We start from the raw sequence: 21,749 nt of genomic DNA, 5'->3' as shown, positions 1-21,749 counted from the left end.
TCTAGAGGAGGAATTTGAGGCAGACAGAGCCACAGGGAGGCCCCTGTGGCAGGGGCTCGGAGTGTTCCAGGAGTGGGAAAGACGCCAGCGTGGCAGGAGAGAGTGAGCAGGGGGCATGGCTGGAGACGAGGTCAGTGAGGGCTTTGAGGCCACGGGAAAGACTGGCTTCTACTCTGAGAAGGGACATGTCCTTCATTCATGGAAAATGTACTGAGCACTTTTATTTGCCAAAGGAGAGAATACAGCAAGGAATAAAAGTAAGCGTACTCATGAAACTTACCCTTCTGAGGAAAAAGACCATGAGCTAATAAATGTAAAGGTAGACATGCCAGAGGGTATTAGGTGGTCTGCAGACAAATGGAGACACAGGACAGGTAAGGGGTGGGGGACAAGATCAGGCAAGGTCTGACAAAGTGGTATGTAAGCCGAGATCTGATAGGGGTGAAAGAATGAGTACAGTTGCAGAGGGAAGAAGATTCCAGACAGGGAGCAACACAAGTTCAAAGTCCCATGGTAAAAGACTTTGAGGAACAGCAAGGAGGCCATGTGCCTGAGTGAGGCAGAGAGGTAGCAGGGGCCACAGTGAGGATTTTGGCCTTGACTCTGCATGAGCTGGGAGCCTCTGGAAGATTCTGAGCAGAGACCTGATGGAGCTCATGTTTTAAGACTCCCTCGGGACATTGTGTCGAGCACAGGTTAACACGACACAGGAGCAGAAAGGTGACTTGGAATCCACCCCAGGAACCCAGGCCAGAGGTGGAGGGGCCTGAACCTGATTTATAGAGGACAGAGTGGTGTGGAACACTTGGATTCTGGATAAATGAAGGTAGAGCAATATGTTTTGCTACAAGATTGGCTATATCATATAAGAACAGCAAAGTCAAGTGTGACTTCAAGGTTTTTGACCTGAGTAACTTGGGAGGAGAGGCTCTGAGGACAAAATTAGGAATTGTTTTGGACATGTCAGTTTGGAGATGGTTAGCCACCAAGATGGACTTGCTGAGTGCACGGCTGGATAATCAGGTCTAGAGTTTAGGGAAGAGGTCCAGGCTTGAGATGCAAATTTGGGACTCTTCAGAAGACTGTTCAAACCACAAGACCAACAGGTCCTCTAGGCCTAGAGAATGAATGTGGATATAGAAAAGATGTCCAAGAAGCCGAGTGTTGATCCCTGGGCCCTCCATCATTCAGAGACAGAGATGAAAAGATACAGGAAAAGCCAACAAGAAGAGAAGGAAACTGTCCTGGCTGCCGTGGCTCAGTAAATTGAGTGATGGCCTGTGAACCAAAGGCTAGCTAGCTGGTTGGATTCCCAGTCAGGACACTTGCCTGGGTAATGGGCCAGGTCCCCAGTTGGGTGCGTCTGAGAGGCAACCACACACTGATGCTTCTCTCCCTCTTTTCCTCCCTCCATTCCCCTCTCTCTAAAAATAAAATTTAAAAATCTTAAAAAAAAAAGAACAAGAAGAAAGAATAACCAGAGAGGGCATTCAAGGAAGCCTGGTGAAAGTATTTCATGGAGGAACCAACTGTGCCAAATGCTGCTGAGAGGCCTTTTAAAAATGGGGTCATATTGTTTCACAACCACTTTTTCCCTTAAACTACATAATAAGTTTGAACATCTCAATGGATATATTAGTATAAATTTTTAATAGCTGCAAGGTTGTGGGTGGGGGGAAACTTTATACACAAAGTAGCAACTTTGTAGCCATGTCTCTAAGCACATCCAAATAATTTTCTTAGGATAAACTGCTACATACGGAATTGCTTCATCAAAAGTACGCATGACTTCAAGGCTTCTGCATATTGTCAAGACTGCTTTTACTCAATGACCAAGAGTGCACAGAATGTCCATTCCCTTGCAGCCCTGAAAGAGGGGCTACTATAATTCATTTCTCAACTTTTTTTGGCCAACTTCACAGGTGGAAATGAAACTTACACTTGACTACTAAGGAGTTTACATATATTTTCCGTCTCTGACGGCAATCTGCACTTTTTTCGGTGAACTTTCCATTGATGTTCCTTAGCCCATGTTTCTCCTGGGGATATATATGTCTTTTTCTGATCAATTCATACACAAGGGGTTCCTGTGCACTAAGGATATGATACATTTTTCTGCCATTTGTGTCAAGTTTGTTGTATGACTTAATTTTATTTCTGGTATTTGATGTATTCGCTTTTCATGTAGTTCAATCATCAATATTTTCATTTAAGATTTTTACCTTTACGGCATTACAAAATTGAGTAGGTGGAATTTCTAAAGTGATTTTTTAGTGAATCTATTTATCTTTTGCTATAGTAAAAACTGTCCTCCCCAAAGTTTTCCTGCTCCGTTCTGCCTTCTGATAGTACATTTTAAAGAACCGTATTAGAATCGGTTTCCACCAAAGACCTATTAAAGTCACATCTGAAAAACAGCATCCAATAATGTTAGGGCCCAACAGAGAAGAGAAGTAAGCATAGCTTTGGAGTGAGGAAAAATATAAGTTGAAACATATTATGTGCATCACAGTTATATGTTTTTTGGGATGCCACCGTTTCCTATCTTTCATAAAAAGGCGGGAAGAAAACTCAACTGGTTTCTTTTCAAACCTAGCCATAATGTTTTGCTTTTAACTGCAGATTTAATTTGTCACTCTCTACCCCGCCCCCACTTCCTTCTCCATGAGTGTGAACTGAAGACGGAGCCTGATTTGGCACAGAACAAATATCTAAGTGATTACAAAGGGCTTCCCGGTCAGCACCTTTGTCTGATGGCTCTTTCTACACATGACTTACTGGGAAAATACTGGTAGCGGCATCAGAATCTGGGTTCTAGAGTCAGGCCATGACTGAAACCCAGCTCTGCCGTTTGTTACCTGCCAGACCTTGCAAGTTACCTGACATCGCCAAGCCTCCATCTTCTGTTCAGTAGAAGAGGGAACTAGTCAGACCTGCCTCAGAGTCAGTGCAAGGACGACATGAGATCAAATGTGGAAAGCACTCAGCCCAGTGCCTGGCATACAGTAAGTGCACAATAAATGCTAGCTTCTAGCATTACTTTAGCTTTTACATGTATTCATAAATTCTGTAAAGGTTTCATTACCTCTTTCGCTAGTTTCTGTCCTTGTTCCACACATACAGGTTTTTCTTTCATATCATTCAGTCTTGCTAAAGTTTTGGGGTCATCTCGGAGATCAATCTAATTAAGAAAGGTCAATAATGTCCCATAATATCACAAGTCTTTAAAAAGGAATCAAAGCATGCAGTCCCATTTCATCCCCACACACCAGTTAAAGATTACACAAAGGAACTTAATTTTTAAAACCAACTAATACAATTGCTTTCTTTAAGCACCGCTTTTTCCAAAACTGTGACAGAATGCAGTATAACTTACAATGGAACTTTAAACACATACACCATCCGCTAATCCTCAGAACCACCTGTCTCAGGGTCACACCACGAGCTAGGCCAGGGAGAGTCTCCTTAAACGAGCAAAATCAAAGCAGACATACCTGGGTTCCTATTAATAAAAAGGGTACATTTGGTGCATATTCCTTCAGCTCTGGGACCCACTCCTCCTTCACATTCTGAAACGAGGCTGGATTTACCACAGAGAAGCATATGAGGAAGACATCGGTCATCGGGTACGACAGAGGCCTCAGGCGATCATAGTCTTCCTAAGGAAGAAAGAGACACCTTGTTACTTCCATCTCCACGCCTTCAGTTGACTAATAATATGTCTACTGGATTAACATGGTCAAGGAAACAAAGTCAGGAGTATCCTGCAAGTGAAATGCACAGTATTCTACATAAAACAAGATCATCCCATTTGTTTTTCTTATTTTCCCCTTTGCAGTTCTGAATACCAGTGGGGTAAGAATACGACCAACAATTACAATGAAAGTTAGAGAAAATATATTGTGATTACTACAGGGGCCACTGGAAACACTTTTTCACAGAAAAGTTTGCACAAAGAATTGCTAGCTGGATGTTGTCCGTTATCACTCATAATAACTAACAGGCACTGAAAGTTTACTGTGTTGGGTATGGAACCATAAGCTTACCCAAGTATCATTCATTTAATTCTCATAGCAACTACTTGACAACATAAGTACCATTATCCCTGTTTTCCATTTGAGTAAACTGAGGCACAGAAGCTCAATAACACGGGTGAGGATGTATAGCCAGTAAGTAGAAGAGATGGGATTTGGACCCTGGCAGGTTTATGCCTTACCCACCACATCTTCACTGAGACCTTAAATCTTTGCTTTCCCTGTAGGCTTTTTTTAATTGTGTGTGTGTGTGTGTATGTGTGTGAAAATATAAAGATGGAAACATATAGGAGGAATTCACAACAAACACCCTTTCTTCTTCAAGTTCCATGACTGAAATGGAGATGTTCTCACATGTATCTCTCCAGTTCTTTTTCTGTGCACGGTGCACCTACAAGTGTATGCGTGGAAACACTGCACAAGAACAGCCGCACAATCCATGCTGTTCTGCCCGCTTCGGGATGTCCTGGAGACCTTTCCAGATCAGAACACGTTAGACTGCCATGCATGTGACCTTAACCTGCTGCTCTGCATTCCACAGAAGGCTGTTCTGCTGACAGCTGTGGCATCTATCACAAAAGGCAGTGAAGATCCTGTTTGGCTCAGACCATCTTCTAAGACACAAAATTCTGCTTATTTACGTTCTAGTGAGTGAACAGAGTCAGGATTCTATTTTTGTCAGGGCTAGCCTCTCATCTGGTTTCAAGGAAAGTTTATTTTGGGTCGAGGCCACCACCCCTCTTAAATGACCCATTTCACCACTGGAACTGCAACGCGCGTGGAACTGAAGGAACAAGTATTAAGAACATCTTCCCCTCAAGAATTTCAGCAGCAGTATTTCTCTTGGGGAACAATTTTTCTTGCACATATGTCATCTTCTAACAGTTTCCTCAGTATACTATTCAACCCAAGCATATTAACAGCTTGAAGTCTCGGCTTCAGAGTTAACCCCTCTGTTTCTCTGTGATGCTTCCAACAGTCTGGAGCCGTGGGCACTGACGGATTTCTCAGGTGCTGGCTACTACAGGACAAGAAGGGAAAAGCCACCCCCAATCTTCTTTACCCTTTATTTTTTCTAAGTAGAGGGTCCTAATTGGTTTTGAATAAAGCAGTGCTCTGCTATGAAGAAATTAATAAAAGGAATCAAGTAATGTGGGTATGAAACATGTTGTACCCCGGACAGTTAGTATCAGAGGACTCCTATCAAAAATAGAGTATATGTCTTTAAAAACCAATTTGAGTGTAAAATGGTACAGTTGGGTGCATTAAATATACTTTCTGCGCTCTGCTGCCTATTTCAAACTGCATGTCAATAAGGTGGGGGCAGGGAGTGACAGCGTTTAACCTCAGCATCTACCCAGCAACTCTACATTCCAGAGAGAAAACTTGGTGTGGTCAGGGAATGGGGTGCTCTTGTTAAAAATCTCCCCTCATTGCCCTGGCTGGTGTGGCTCAGTGGGTTGGGTGTCATCTGCAAACTAAAAGGTTGCCAGTTCGATTCCCGGTCAGGGCATGTGTGGGTTCAGTCCCCAGTCAGGGAGCATACAAGAGGCAAGCAATCAATACTTCTCTTTCACACTGATGTTTCTCTCCCTCTCTTTCTCCCTTCCTTCCCCTCTAAAAATAAACAAATAAAATCTTTAATTTAAAAAGAAATCTCCTCTCATTCATTTTTAGATCTCCAGGTTTCACTGAATTAAAAATGGGCATACTATCTCATAGGATTGTGAGGAATAAATGAAATTGTGCAACTAAACCCCTCAGCATAGTGCTAGGCACGTAAAATACTCCAATGCTTTCACATAAATTCTTCATCGCACGGGAAACTGACTCTCCTGTTCTTCCGTACACGCATGCAGGGTCACAGCGGTCCCGCACCAGCCCAGGTTTTGCATCTCTCTCCAACCAGAGAGAAGAAGCTCCTTTAGTGAGAAATAAAATCTTCTACACTGGCATCGAAACACACAAATCAAACACAGGTCTCTTGAGGACAGTATAATTTTCAGATTAATAAAAGAAAATATTATAACTATACTAATTAGTCACTTGGGGACTCAAGATCCTTAAGACTATTCAATATAGTACTTCTAAGAAAACCAAATGAGATTTTTAGATGAAATTTTACTTTACAAGCAAGTTTACCTCATCAGGGAAACAGAATGTGCATTCTTTTTCTAGAAGGCATTGCAAGGAATAAAAAGCAAATGCAAAATTCTCTAGAAGTGTTTAATAACACTAATGCAAGTCCTCTACAGAACATAAGTGGGGTATGCATTGCTTTCATAACCATAGCGGATACTGACTTTCCTCAAAGAGGGACACATGGGCACAAAAGGAAAGAAATTAGACTAATCCTTTCTAGGTATCTGTTAAAGTACAGATTTTGTTGAAATAATTAAAAGGTGAAGGATTGGCCCTGACTACTGTGGCTTGTCCGGGCACCTTCCTGCAAAGCAAAAGATCACCGGGTCCATTCCCAGTCAGGGCACATGTCTGGGTTGCAGGTTTAGTCCCCAGTGAGGGCACATGCAAGAGGCAACCGATCAATGTTTCTCTCTCACATCAATGCTTCTCTCTCTCCCTTTCTCCCTCTCTTTCTCCCTCCCTTCCCCCTCCCTAAAAATAAATAAATACAATCTTTAATAAAAATAGATTTTAAAAATGTGAAGGGTTTGGGTTATAAAAAAATAAAACAAAAACAAGTATGTTTAGAACTCCTTAAAAACAAATGTTACCTCTTAAAGTCTCAACTACCTAAAATGAACTCTGTCTGCCTGTTAATCTCCAACTAAATAATTGGCAGTTATTATAAGAACGAGACCTTTCTGCTTCCATCCAGCCAGAGTAATTAGCAGTCTAATAATAGACAGCACATTAAAAAAATAAATTACCCCCTATGCATACTGCGCCCTGCATGCACACTGTTTAGTGAACTCAATGTGAAATTCTGGATTTGGGGATAGAGAAGTTTCATCTCCAGCTACGTCGTGTAAAGGTGACAATACAAAGAAGGTTAAGTGTGCAGCACCTGCCCTTGACTTTCAATAGCCACTTATCAAAGCCAGAACTTCTCTTTTTCTCTTTTCATTTAATCTTTACTGTATGTTTCCAGTACCATTTATCCCCCTTACACCCCTCCCCCCAGCAATCACCATACCGCTCACCGTCCATACCGCTCACCGTCCACGTCCATGAGTCCTTTTTCCTTTTGCTCACTCCCTCCACCCCTAACCTCCCCTCAACCTGCCCCGCCTCCAGCGACCTTTTGCTTTGTCGGATGTCAGGCCAACTCTCTGATGTCCTCTTAATTAACAGATCAATTATATTTTAGTTCCTTAAAAAAGGTAGTAGGCCTTACACATTCCAGCATGGTAACTGGAACCTTACCTGTAGAGGAAAACCATATTAAAGACAACTGTCTCACATCAAAACCGTGGAAACAACCATGAGTTCCATTAACAGGGGCATCGCACTGCTTAGTAGAAGCTTTGGTTTCTGACCAGCTGGCTAAGCTCCAGAAGTGTCCGTTTTGTTAGGACTCTCTTCTGGTAGCTCAGCGATGAAGCTCTGCACTCTGGCCAAGAGTCTCTGATCTTCAATGACCACCTTGACCCTTGAAAAAGATACACTCACAACGGGAGTGTATCTTTCTGTCTGTACCTGGAGGCTCCACAGACAGAAAGGGACTGAATGACTGTGTGCGGAGAGCAAACAGGAGACCTTCAGGTGCAAAGCTGCGGCAGGGCCATCTGGCGGGAGACCCCTTTTACGCATGGCTTAGCCAGCAGGCCCTATGACCAGCCCCCTGCTGGCTGACCTTTGTCCCCTTCATGTGGCCCTGGCACTCCCTCCTACTTCAGTGAATTCTCTTTAAAATACACATCTTTAGCATGTGAATGACTATTTAAAATACATATCTGGAACGTGACTTTAAGCAAAACCAGTCACCTTGGATAGTACAGGCCCTGTCATGCTTTGTTTTCTGGTATGCTATCACACACAGGTCACTTAAAATCAACAAGCGAAGACTCACTGAGATTGTACTGCATGGGGGATGTTCTAAGGACACACAGACACAAATACAAGAAACAATGGTCCTCTCTGGAGCTTAGAGTTTAGTTGGAAGTTCAAGACATAGACATATAAAAAGACAGTCATATATAATAATGGGAGAAAGAAAAGCATAAACTGGGCAGGTGAATATATAAACGGCTTCATCCAGAGGAACATTAATAAGCAACTCCTGAATGTCCAGAATGGTGTGAAGGGCAATCATGAGGGGAATGAAGGGAGGACAAGACTCAGATCCCACCTGATTTATAAGACGCCTTATACACGTTTGCAAAGCGCCGTCGTAAGATTCTGTAAGTCATAAACAAGGCGACGAGCGCAGATGAGCACTAGCAGTCAGTACCCACTAAGTACTCGTGCACCTCCGGGGAGCGCTGCAGACCTCAAAGCCACAGCCTGGAAGAAAAGAAGAAACTGTGGTGCCGATGTGGGAGCGTGTGTAGGGTTGGCACCAAGGAGGAAGACTGTGACAGGTGGAGAGCAGTCCCTGCTCTTAGGGAGTTCCTGGTAAGGGAGACAACTGTGTGTGAACGCCAAGGTACATGTCAGAATGTGGTAAACACCGCGAGCTGTGGTTAGGGGCCACGAAAAGGCTTCTTTTCGTGAGAGGAGACGGCCGTAAAGAATGGGACACACATACCGTGCCAGCTACATGGCCTTGGTCGAATCACTTCCTTCTTAGGGGCTTCATTTCTGTCTACCACGTGGGAGAATGTCAGTGACAAGCGCTTTGAAGACTATAAAGTGCTATAAGAACGTATCATACCCCCAAATAATCCAGCATGTGACTTTAAGACATAGCCACTGGTAAAAACCTACAAGAGTTTTCCTCAGTAACAACCTTGCAAGATGAAAAGTGGGATCACAAGTGACTCACCCTTTAACAGACAAGCCCCAGACTTCTAACGTCTAAAACGGCTTCTGACTACTTTAAGAGATACGTACAATGTAAGGCTGTGAAGAATGCCCCGGACAACTGGTGGCTTGTGGTATATGAGGGAACGACTCTGTCACTTCCAAAGCACACAGTAGCGATCTGAAACCTCTGCTTCTTGTGAGAAGCCCAAAGGTCTTAGGCACGATTCTTAAAACATGGGGACCCCCAAAAGGTGCCGTACGGAAGTCAAGGGGCCGCACAGACTGAAGCTAGCTTCCGAGGATGAAAAATGGTTTGTCATAAACTTAATACACATCGTAAGCATTTCTACAATAATTCTTTGTAGTCTACGAAACCTTAGTTCCTTTGCATAGTTCTTTCTGTCACTTTTGAGTTTGTTTTGTATTAAACTTTATGAAATGATAGTATCACTTTTCACCACCTTAACAGTCGTCTTTTCCACAGAATTGGGTCGGGTCTCTTTTGGGAGCATTTTGATCAATTTGGTTCAAAATGACATCAGTGATCAGTTTATTGAATTTGCCTACCACCTCCTACTATGGCTGAATCAAAGAAAATTTGAGGAAGAAATGGGATTTTTTAAGTGCTATAAATTCCTAAGAGGTAACTATGTTTCAAAAACTTTTCAAATATTTGGCTTTCTTCCCATCTTCAGTTCAGCTGTGAAATGGTGTGTGTGTGTGTGATATATATATATATATATATATATATATATATATATCCTCATTAGTTCTTAGTAAAAAATTCTTGAAACTGAACGTTTAGCTTCTCAGTTTCAGCAGCTGTCATCTTCATATATTTTGATTTATAATAAGCCAGGCTCCCAACTGATGTGCCAATTATTTAGGAGCCGGTGAAGCAGGTCTTCTTGCCCAGCACCACCTTCCTTTCTGACCACCTGCCTGAGCACAACTCCTGCTTAGGGCGGCTGGAGAAAAAGGAGAGTTGCCCTGGGCGACGGCAGAGAGCGGATGCGCTGGGGAACTGGCCCTGCCCTTATCTAACTGTGTCATTATGAACCAGCACTTCCTCTTCTCCAAAAGGAGGGGCTGAACTAGATCGCCACATTACATGGTTAAAAATGCTCAAAAGAACCCTTTTTACCCTGGTGAGCAGCCCTAGTAACAGATTTAATGTGGGAGGAGATTTAACCGACTGGGTAAAAAATCAAGCTTCAGAATTCCGTTTTATCTAAGCTGACCCCACAAGGCGAGAAGATCAAGACTTAGCTAAAAGGGGCCCTCAGGCAAGCTGTAGTTCCCCATCTGTGGGGGGAGGATAAATATAGCGCATACACGTTAGGATAAATGGTCAAGTGTTTGGAGCCCTTCAACAGACAAGGCTGACTTTCCAAAAAAAGACAAACCACAACTTCAGAGCCGGTGCAGTTTCTTTTGTGCGCGGTGAGATGGCTTCCCTCACGGCGAAGGACTCACAGCTGAAATTCCACACTGTCTGGAGCTCTAATGACCAGTCTCTCTCAATAAAACAGAGGTCGGCTGGCCAAAGGCACGCAGACAGAAGGTAAATGTCAGGTCACGCTTCCACGTGGTGTATTCCTTTTCTAACTTTCTTGGCACAATTCGCGTTGATAGAATATTCATTCATTCACTCACTCTAACAAGCAGCAGGTTGAGCACTGTCCGTGCCCTAGTGAACAGGCAGGCTCCCGCCCCGAGGGAGCTCAGCGTGACAGAGCACCTGGTGCCTCTCAACCAGGGCAGCGCTGCCCTGTATGGGGCTGTTTTTTTTAAATTATATTTTATTGATTATGCTATTAGAGTTGTCCTGATTCTCCCCCCTTTCCCCCCCTCCACCCAGCACCCCCCACTCCCTCAGGCCATCCTACACCATTGTTCATGTCCCTGGCCATGGGTGTAAATTCTTTGGCTACTCCCTTTCCTGTACCGGACTTTACATCCCATGGCTATTCTGTAACTACCTATTTGTACTTCTTAATGCCCTCACCTCCACCCTTTCTACCCCAGCCCCCCTCCCATCTGGCAACCATCAAAACACTCCCCATATCCATGATTCTGTCTCTGTTCTAGTTTGCTTAGATTGTTTTTTAGATTCAACTGTTGATAGATATGTATTTATTGCTATTTTATTGTTCATAGTTTTGAAGAGGCTGTTGCTTGTTTGAGAGAATTTAGGAAGTTGTGAAGCATGAGCTAAGGCCAGCCATTCATATGGAAAAACCACTCTTAACAGCTTGGGTGGGCCTTTAAATTGGGTGGTGTGGAGCTGGAGCTGAGCTCTAGGGTGAAGGCAAACGGTACAAGCCAGGTTGATGGAGTCTCAGATATAACATGCCCCCGCTGGCTTTGCAGTTCTGTGGGGGGGGGGGGGTGGTGAGGGTTCAGAAAAGGAATGATGGCCTCTGCCTACCTTTCTGTCTGGGAGAAAGCTGTCTCCCAGCTTTCGCCTTGATCATACCAGATACTTCAGTTCCTCCCCATATGCCACTGGTACCTTTCAAGCTGCTACCCTGGTGCTGGAGCTCAGAGGGAGTGAGTCTGAGTAAGTCCACATGTGGATTCTTTAAGAGGTACTGCTTGGGACTGCAGAAATTTCTTACACTGACTCAATTCCCACTGGTTTTTTGTAGCCAATAGTTATGGGAACTTATCTTCCTGGCACTGGAACCCTGAACGAGGTGGGCCGAGTGTGGGGCTGGGACTCCTTGCTCCTGAGATGTCCTTCTCAGGACATCTCAGATTTTTATCTACAGCATGTGGGTGTGGGGCCAGCCCATTCTATGTCTCCTCATCTCCGTGCCTCCGCCCCTCCTACCAGTCTGGATAGATGGGGTTTCTTTAATTCTATAGTTATCAGACTTCCATTCAGCTAGATTTCTGATGGTTCTCAGTGAAGGCTGTTCTTTAGTTTAGTTGTAATTCTGATGTGATTGTGTGAGGTGAGCCACGCTTACCTATGCCTCCATCTTGGCCGAAAGTCTCCAGGGGCTGTTTTGAAAATGTAGAAGGCATTTTTGATTGTCAATAAAATGGGGGAAAAAACTGGGGGGAGGAAAAAGAATTTTTAAGTACTACAAATTCCTAGGAGGGAGCTGTTTTTCAAAAACTTTTCAAGTACGTGGCCACTTTTCTTTCATAATCTTCAGTTCAATTGTAAAATGGTATGCAGGGTACCCCTACTGCCATTCAGGGAGACAGGTTTCTGCATAACCTGAGTGCATGGTTGGTGGGTGTACTGCCTGGCACTGATGAACGTGAAAAACCCTTTTATAATTACCCAAATCCAGGATCTAAAAACACAAAGTATTTTTTTGCACAGATTCAATGAATTTTCTAGGAAGTTAATTTCAGTGCAAACTGAAGGAGGAAGGTAGACGGTACTTTATTTTGTTCAAAACATTACCGGAGTTGCTTACGACCATAGAATATGTACACCACTAGCAACAGCGCTCTTGGTATCTGCCTCACCAGTAAACCCCAGCCATGTCGGTCACCATTTGTGGGCTGTAACATTCATAGTAATTCCACCTCTAGGTGTGGGTACTCAACTACTTGATTATGATTTCCGGAGAACTCAGCTCTGAGAATTTAAGAATTTAATATTGAAGTAAATATTTCTATGGTGAATCACTTTCCTTTTATTTCTCCATATTACTGGTAGGATCTTACATTGATTTAAAATCATGTACATAGAGAAGTTATATTTCCTGTAGAATTCATCTGAGGATAGGAAGAGGAGAAACACTTGTTATAAAAGGGGGATGAGTCTGATCTGGCTGAGGCATCGAGTCAGGCATTCAATAAACTGGGACAAACGTGATCACAAATACCAACTGGGAAGGAAAAGAGCCAGGTACTCGGAGACAGACTGGCCAGGATGACCTGTTACAGGGAGTGGCCTCTCACCTAAGATCTGAGAGAAGGTTTAGGGAGTTGGGGGCAGAAAGTAGTAGTAGTACCCCCGAGGCAGAAAGCCCTGGCAGCCGCTGGGAAAAGTCAGGGTGACAAGGTGGGGTCAGGGAACCAGCCATCCTGGATCATCAGAGCCCACTGCAAAGGAAAGTCAATAAAACACTGAAAAAAGGGAGTCATGCTATTTTTTTTTAAGGCCATTCAGGCTGATTTGTGGAGAATGAATCAGACGTGGGCAGGAGTATAGGAGAGAGTATTACAGTAACTCAGGTGAGAGAAGATGGTGGCTGGGATTGAGTAGCAGCAGTTGACAGCTAGAGAAATGGTGAATTCTGGATATATTCTGGAAGTAAATTCAGGCTTGCACGATGGACTAGCGGTCAGGGAGGTCTCTAGAGTAATCCAGCGTTCATTCAGCTTGTGCAGCTGCATGATCATGTCTCCACAGGAAGATGAGGAAGACTGAGGGTGGAGAAGCACATTAGGTAGAAAATTCAAGAGGCCAATTAGGGTCATGTTAAGCTTGAGATGTCAAGAAAACTGTCAGAAAAGTGTACCTGGAGGAGCTCTCTGCCTCTTAAGTTCCAGACCCACTCCAGATGCCTCCTTTGGTCTAAACCAGAAGCATCTCAGATTCAATATTTCTGAACTAAACTAATTTGTTCCCCCTCAGATCTGCAACTCCTCCTGTGCTCCCCATCTCAGTGAAGGATGTCAGGCTGAAGGTCCTCGATATCCGCCCCAAACCCAGCAAATCAGTCGGCTGCCCAGTCTGTCTCACTGTCCTTTCCTTCTCCGTATGTCCGCACCTGAGCAGCTCTTGCTCACCTTTCAGGCTTTGCTCTAGAAATCTCTTCATCCAACAAATCCACTCCGACTAAGCAGTGCTAGGTACTTCAGTAGCACACGGGGCTTTTCCTGTCATTCCCTTTCTTCCACTGTAATAAGATTGCCTCTTTTCTTATCTGTCATCTCCACAGGACTCCCTGAAAGCAGGGGACTATTCTTCAAAGTCTGGCTTACAGTAACAGCTTACTATCTTGCTGAGTAAATGTGGGTAGCACGTGGAAAGGTGAAATCAGAAAGGTCAACTGCAGCCAGGTCACAGCTGGCTTGCACAGTGCTGGCCTGCACCTCCTTCACCAGCTCCAACGCTGAAGAAGGTGAATCAGGAATCTGACTTCTCCAGTAACAGTCTAATTTCTAAGGCTGCCATCACCACATTCAGCCAAAAATAAAACTGCCGCCTGTGATCAAGGCCATTCTGTGGTGGGCCTATAGGTCCAACTCTCCTGCCTGCATAATGAGAGCTCTAAAGAGAAGAGCCTCACACTGGGTTATACTTTTGATAGAGGAACTCAAGAGTTAAAGATTTTAGCTGTAGTTAGAGTTGATAGGCCTGAGTGATTCATGCAACTGAAATTCAAGACAAATTCACTGACAAGCAATTCAACCTTGCTCCCCAGGGGTCTGCAAGAGACTGAGATAGTATCTGTGTTCCAGGGAGGGACAGGGGATAAAGAATAAATGATCAGTAGATAAGGAAATCCTAGGAAAAATCTCTGCAGCTGCAACTCTTATCTGATTAACTTTTTTCCAAACCCCTTACCTACCTACCCTTTTCTTCTCCTTATATAAAGGTTGGCTTGAGATGTTAAGAGAGTTTTTAGGGTACATAACCTGCCACCTTCTCAGATCACTGGCATCTGAATAAAGTGCCCAAAAGGAGTCAATCCTTGTCTCTGCTTAATGGTTCTGGTAGTGACAGGCTGCACAAACACCAACTTTTCTGCTTTCACTTTCAGCATTTTAGTTCCTGCCACTACTTTTCACCACTGCCTCTTATTCACTGCCTCGATGCCCATTTTACCTAGGTACGAAGGGTGTTATTACTGTGTACTGAGCATCCTTCTCCTATTTCCTTCTTCCCCAAATGGACTTTGTTGAGGACTCACTTCCTCCTCTAGACACATGCCCCTGGGGATCCTGATCCTGTAATTTAGGCAAGCTAAAAGAATTCCTGGTTACATTAATCCAATCACAGAGTTTTTCCCCCCACCTCCTGGCCAAAGTCACTGGTTCTCAGATGAGCACATGACTTAGTAAGTCCACTAAGTTCTGATTATCCAAGGTGGCTCCTCAAGCACCCCTTTTCTCCTGCTATTCCTCTTCATTCTCTCTCGCCCTTCCTTCCTTCCTCCCTCCATCTCTCACTCAGCATATAGTTGCTATTCACTGGGCCCCATCTCTGCAGCTCATGAAGACTGTTCAGGGACCCCCTCTGTATCAGCCATTGCTGTAGTCCCTGTATCACATTGGAGTAGAGACCACCCAGGACCAGCTGTTTAGGGGGAGGCATCGGTAATAACCAGGACTCACACTTCCACGGGAGTAGCCCTCTCACCCTTTCCAACACTTGGGCTACTGAGGACCTTTGGTCACTGAATGCAGGTTACCTGGGCTTCCCATGGTGGGGACAACAGTGGGGCCAAGGAAGGGGAACAGTCAACACAGAACTGTGAGTAATGGATGGGCCAAATCCACAGGTAACACCGTTCTCCTTGGCTATGAACTAACACCTGCCCTCTCTGCCTTCGAGGCTGGGGAAGAGGCTTACGAAAACTGAAGTCTCTCACTGGCTTTTAAAACACCAAGAAGGCAAGCAGTCATGCAGGAAGAGAAGAAAGGAACTGCACCCCGAGTAAGCCTGAAATGCTGGTATTCCCCACGCCCAGATGAAGCAAAAAGCTGTGTGGCGGGGTTGAACCATGCTTACTAACCCATTTGGGATCTGAGTACTTAAACCACACTCCTCGGCCAAACAGAAACTAAAATCTTCCATCTGAGGATGAGGAAGGCTTCTTGGCAGGCAGGCAAAATGAGGATGACCTAATGTAGTTCACAAATGAGCTTCCACAGAATAGGCCCTTCAGAAAATACAGTTTTTAATGGGGTGATGAAAATGTTCTGGAGCTCAACTGAGGTGGAGGTTGTGCAACATTGAGAATGTACTCAACGCCCCTGAACCACACACTTTAAATGGTTAGTTGACGTCGTGTGCATTTCACCTTAAGAAAAATACAGGACAAGTGTGCAAGCTGGAGCCTTGCAAGTACTCACACACATGCACACACACACACACAGGATAACATTTCTTTGAAATTCAGAGAGGTACAGCATGCCACAGAAATGCCTGCAGGCAGTCCCCGGAACCCAACACACCAACTCCTTGGGACCTGCCTTAACCCTCCTGGTGCGCTTCCCCACAACTGAGCACTGGAGCTCAGAGCTTATCCTACTTTGTGCCTGTTTCATACCCCCTTCTGCCAGTTCTGCATTTCTTCCTTCAGCTTCTCCCCACCAGCTGGCCCTCTTGTCCTCCAGGAGGCTCCCCGCAGAGCTCCTCCAGGCCTAAAGCAACTAACACGTCACACCCTACAGTCTTATTGGCCCCACAGCTCCGAGAAGAACACCCTGCTCCTGCTTTCACATGAACCCCAACAACCCCCCTGAACCTTCACCATCAGCCTGCGAGATGGGGCAGCTCCCAGGTTCCTGATGAAGAAACCGAGGCTCCAAGAAGCAGCTCATCACTTGTCCAAAGTCACAGGAGAGGAGGACAGAAATGAGACGGGAATATTGTTCTCCTAACAGCTAGTGCAGGACCCGTCTGGCCCCTCTGTTTTAACCAGGCAGTAGATAGAGGTTTTGGACACAGACCTCCAGGAGGTCTCTTCCAATCTCCGAATCACAGGCTTATCAGCCGTGCTGCCTAGTATTTTCTGTCTCCTTTAGCTATGAAATGATTACTCATAGATTTTTCTCTTCCGCTGTTGGGAAGGTTAAATGAGCTAAGGCACGAACGGCACTTAGCATGTGTGGTGGCTGCCAGCTGATAGCCACACCCAGTAGCTGTCCTTCTCCACTGAGTTTCATCAGGTTTGGGGCAGAGAAATAAATGGGCAGGAAATGAAGATTGAGGGTAAAATCAACTTTGTGAAAAACACACTAGGTTTTGCTGGCTTACTAAGTGCTTATCTTTATTTATATGGCAGACAAGGACTGAAATCAGGTATTTGAGTAAAATACCTAAACATAACTAAGCCAATACAGCTCAAATACATTTTGTTTTGTTTTGTTTTTAAACCAAACAACAGCCACTGAGACCTAGAAAGTTTACCAGTCATGATGCAGAGGGACCATAATGTGGCCACTGTGCCCTCGCTCGCTCGCTTGCGCTGCAGACAGCCACAAGCTGTTTTCAGTGGCCGACCGGACCGTGCAAGTGAGACCACATCCACGCCAGCGTCCTCTGTGTTCCAAGCACAGACAACCCAGGATGCAGACTTCCCACCATAAAGAACCTGGTTAGGGAGGCAGGGCATTTTCCAAGTGAACCAAGAGCCGGGACGACAACATGATCAAAGAGAAGCAACACTACAGGCAGATGAGAAAACTGGCACTTACAACAAAATTTTATAGCAAAAGCACCTAATAAAGGTCATTCCAGTGGTTCCAAGAGTTTCTGTATCCTTATAACTGCCCTGGAGGCAGCACTAGGACAGGCGCTGTCATCCCGCCCTCTGGGACGCCCTCTGGGACACCCTCTGGGACACCCTCCGGGACGGTGTGGGCCAAGCCCAGGGCACTGGGTTAAAAGATGGCAAAACTATCCTTGGGGCAGGTGGGCAGGTCAGGAGGAGAGCAGGAGTTGTTTTCAAGCCTTGAGGTGTGGCCGCTGCAGTCTGACCACAGCACACAGGAACCTTCGAGGTTCTAGCTCTTGGCCCTGCCCTGTGTCACCCACTGCGGTGAGTCCGGCTGTCGGGTCAACCCCTCTACTGAGTCTGTGTTACGTGCTGCCTGGGGAGCCAAACAGCACACAGCTCCCTTCAGAGAACAGCCAGCTTAGATAAGCAAGCCAGTAAAACCTGGCGTCGGGAGGCAGTCACTGGAATGACAGATTCAGATCTGGAGCCAGAGGCCTGGTGGGAGGTCCAGCACGGCCTCCAATGGGCTGTGCGGGCTATGCATGTATCTCAGTATCTCTGAGTCTGCTTTCTCACCCATTTAAAAAAAATGGAGGGGAAAAGGTAGAACAGTATCTCCTACCTCACAAGGTTTCGGTTAGGATTAAGTGGGATAAACAGGTCTGGAGAAGGCCTCAAATGTAGGCACAAAATTAATAACACGAGATACTTACACTAATGCTGCAGGAATTCTGGCCCACCTCTGAGGACAAGAAAAGGCTGCCTACAACACCTTGTCCTACCTGGGGCCCCTTCCCCTCCCGCACCCACACACACACACATCATGGCTTTACCTAGGAAAACTGTCCAGGCCCTCCCCTGACCGCCACCAGGACTGAATGTGCTCCTTCCAGCTTCCCGCTGTCACTGACACCTGTAGGTAGTTAACAGGTCTAGGAGAACTACTATAAGATAGCTTCATAATAATTTGACATGAGGCTACGTTTTGAGAATTAAATTAACGAAAGTCAAACCGTAATAGTTACTAGTCATCTGTAGCGTGGGGCACACTGAGCTGACAGAGACTTCCGAACACCCAGATCAATCAAGGTAACTGTAGTGTAACTGAAGAAACCTGCAACCTGACAGAGTATGTTTTGGCCTGTCTGAGAAATAGTAACTAAAAAGTCAGGGTCTATCTGGCCTCTACACAGACTAGCAAAGGCGAGATCACAGAATGAGAGTATCAGCACCTCTCCGACCCGGCCCATGGCAGGGTGCCGGGCTGGTGGGCACGCACATCCTGGTCTCTGGAAAATGTGCTCTCCTGAAAAGGAAAGTTCATCAAGTGGCTTCAGGACCCGGAAGAAGAATAAATCTCCTCTAAGATTTCTCATCCCTTTTGCTGCAAAGCCTCAATCCCAAACATGCGTCTTATGAAAGCATTTTTTCAGGGACCCTGATGCTAAGGAAAGGAACACAGAATAGCAGGCACCAGAAAGAATGTCTGTTACTGTGACTCTGTTTTTCGTATCTGTGGTTTTGGATTATTTAAAAAATGGGAAAGACTTCAGTTAAATCTCAGCTGACTGATATAGGCACTAATCTCTGATATCTCCAAAATTCTCTAACAGGTACAATAATTTTTTTAAAAGACATAAAGTCACAAGGACCAAGCACACAAGAAAGGAGACAAGAGCGACATGATTTTGGAAGCGTGAAGGCAAAAGACCGAGTTGGAAGTGATGCAGCAGACCCAGGGAACCAAATCCCAGGTCTGCAGAGATGGGGGTTGAGGGAGTAAGGAAGCACCTCTTCCTGCACAACAGAGCCCCCCAGAGGTGTAGGACCTGAAGCAGTGCGCTCTGCAACTGAATTGAAGGTGGAGCTACACACAAGAGGTAGACTGAGGTAGGGGGCAATCTAATCCCAGATCCCTTTCTCTGTCATGGTGAGTTGTCCCCAGCTCTGATGGCAGGTGGAGTATATTTATGGGAGGACGTCAGGCCCAGTTAACAGGCCAGCACACAAGGCCAGGGAGCACGCTGAGACTGACACACCCACCCCACTTCCTCCAGTCACCTCCCAGAGCACCAGCAACCCACCCAGCAGGAACCTCCCAGGCAGCAAAGCAGAAGAGGAAAGACCAAAGCCAGGTGTTACGGCTTCCCCAGTGCAAGGCCCAGACAGAGCATCCTACAGCTGCGGTTCTCCATTGAGGGAGTGAGGGGTGATGCTGACCACAGGGACATTTGGCAATGTCTGGAGATATTTTTGAATGTCATGACTGGGGTGGGGCTGCTACCAGCATCACGTGGGTGGAGGCCAAGGTTGCTGCGGAACATCCTGCAGCATACAGGACCACCCCCACAACAAAGAACTGCCCAGCCCCAAATATCAATGATGCCAGCCAAGGTCAAGGCCACCTCAGCCAGAGTCAGCCAGCCCCACTCCTACACCAAGCCTCCCACACACTCCTTGACACTCCCATAAATAAGAGTAAACACTTAAGGAACCACCTCGAAAGACACAGGTCAAATGAGAGACTCCACAGCGAAACATGAGCTTCAAAAAACTATCATTAATATCTTCTGAGAAATTAGAGAAGACATTCAATCAAGAAGCAAGCCAAACCAAACTGAGAACATGCTAAAGGAAAAACGAAAGAAACATCCTGAGAACAGAAAAAGTCTTTTGAAAATTAAAAATAGAACCATCCTAAAAAAATAATAGAAGGAGTAGATGATAAAATTGAGGACTTCTCCCTAAAACAGCAAAAAGACATAGAGAGGAAATACAAAGTGGGGCAAAAGTGGGTTTATGGTTGTGAGAACATGAAACAGAGTTTGATCTTGTATTATCATCTATTAATTATTCTATTATTTTCCATTGGAATAACTGTAAACTTACTTTTGCTCCACCATGTATAGGAAATTAGAGGACCATCTCTGATTTGCAACATCTAAACACTAAGTGCTCTAGTGAAATAGAAGAGATTAATTGGAAGTGAAGAAATCAAAGAAATAAACCAAGAAAATGTCTCAGAACTGAAGGACAGGAGTTTCTAGATTGACAGGGTCCAGCAAGCTACCCCACAGTCCATAACCATGACATCTGCAAGGGTGACATGGCGACCCCCACAGTTTCCAGTGAGGATGGCCGGGCTCCCGACACAGAGCCCAGGGCCAGAGTGACATCAGACCTCGAAACAGCAGAAATGGGAGCTAGAAGACAACGGAGACTTCTCTTCCAAGTTCTGAAGGAAAACAGTGATTTCTGACTCATTTTCAAACTGTTAATGAGGTATCAAGGAAAGGAAAACATTTTCAAACATAGTAGGTGCCAGAAAGTTTGGCCGCCCGTGCACCTTTTCTCAAGAAATTAATAAAGTGTATGCTCCACCAAAATGAAGACAAGAAGACATAAAAAATGTCCAAACAGGGCTCTCACGTGAGTCAGAAGGGAGTTCCAGTAAGGGAGGGGAACCCCAGGGTGGCAGCCGGCACCCTAGAGGCGACCAGCCCCCAAGGAGCAGGTCCGGCTCAGGAAGGTCGGACGCCTCAAGAAGAAACTGATAGAACACCTACACGTTGGGTCACATACAAAGGATAAACTGTTTTAAAAAGCAAATGGTAGTAGAGGATTAAAATATATACATAACTGCTCACCGGGGATCCAATTACGAGGTAGCTCCTGGGAAAAAGTGGACAGGAAGTGGAAAGTGGGTGTGAAACCCCCTCATGTATGGTTTCAAGTCAACAGAGGGTATTTTTTTTTTTTTTACCTAAATAAAGCTAAGAATTGAACGGGTGGCCTCAGGGGAGTGAGAAATGGCTCTAATATAGGGAGAGTGGAGAGGGATCTGGTTTCTTCCTAATAGGATCTTATAAAATTGTTGACTCTTTAAGCCATCTACATGTATAACTTTAATAAAAATAACTTTTTATCCTCATTCAAGGACATGCTTATTGATTTTAGAGAGAGGGAAAGGGACGGGGAGGGAGGGAAACAGTGATGCAAGAGAGAAACATAGACCGGTTGCCTCTCGTTTGCACGCAGACCAGGGACCAAACCCACAACCTAGTCATGTGCTCTCACTGGGAATCGAACCCACAACCCTTCAGTTTACTGACAATGCTCCAACCAACTGAGCCACACTGGCCAGAGCTAAAATGATTTGTTTTTAAATTGGAGGGCCCTAGCTGGCATGGCTCAGTTGGTTGGAGTATCTTCCCATGGCCAAAGGACTGCAGGTTAGATTCCCAGTCAGAGCACATACCTAGGTTGTGGGGTGGGGCCCAGGAAGGGCGGGTGCGGGAGGCAACCAACCGATGCGTCTTTCTCTCACATGTTTCCCTCTCTCCCTCTCTCTCTAAAAAGCAAT

At 45.2% G+C, this 21,749-nt stretch overlaps 1 protein-coding gene across 1 annotated transcript in view; it reads right to left on the bottom strand.

Annotated features, from left to right (window-relative positions):
• The window catches only part of RHOQ (ras homolog family member Q), a 37,629-nt gene that overhangs the window by 969 nt on the left and 14,911 nt on the right, over positions 1–21,749 (bottom strand). Inside the window, exons 3-4 of the mRNA XM_037066528.1 lie at positions 3,495–3,659; positions 3,086–3,181 (exon numbers count right to left, since the gene is read on the bottom strand). Of these exons, the coding sequence (XP_036922423.1) occupies positions 3,086–3,181; positions 3,495–3,659 (261 nt within the window). The remainder of the gene's footprint in view (positions 1–3,085; positions 3,182–3,494; positions 3,660–21,749) is intronic.

Source organism: Sturnira hondurensis, unplaced genomic scaffold (genome assembly GCF_014824575.4).
Source record: "Sturnira hondurensis isolate 20B ecotype Veracruz unplaced genomic scaffold, ASM1482457v3 Scaffold0016663, whole genome shotgun sequence".
Classification (NCBI taxonomy): Eukaryota; Metazoa; Chordata; class Mammalia; order Chiroptera; family Phyllostomidae; genus Sturnira; species Sturnira hondurensis.
This window is presented reverse-complemented; position numbering and strand designations above follow the sequence as displayed.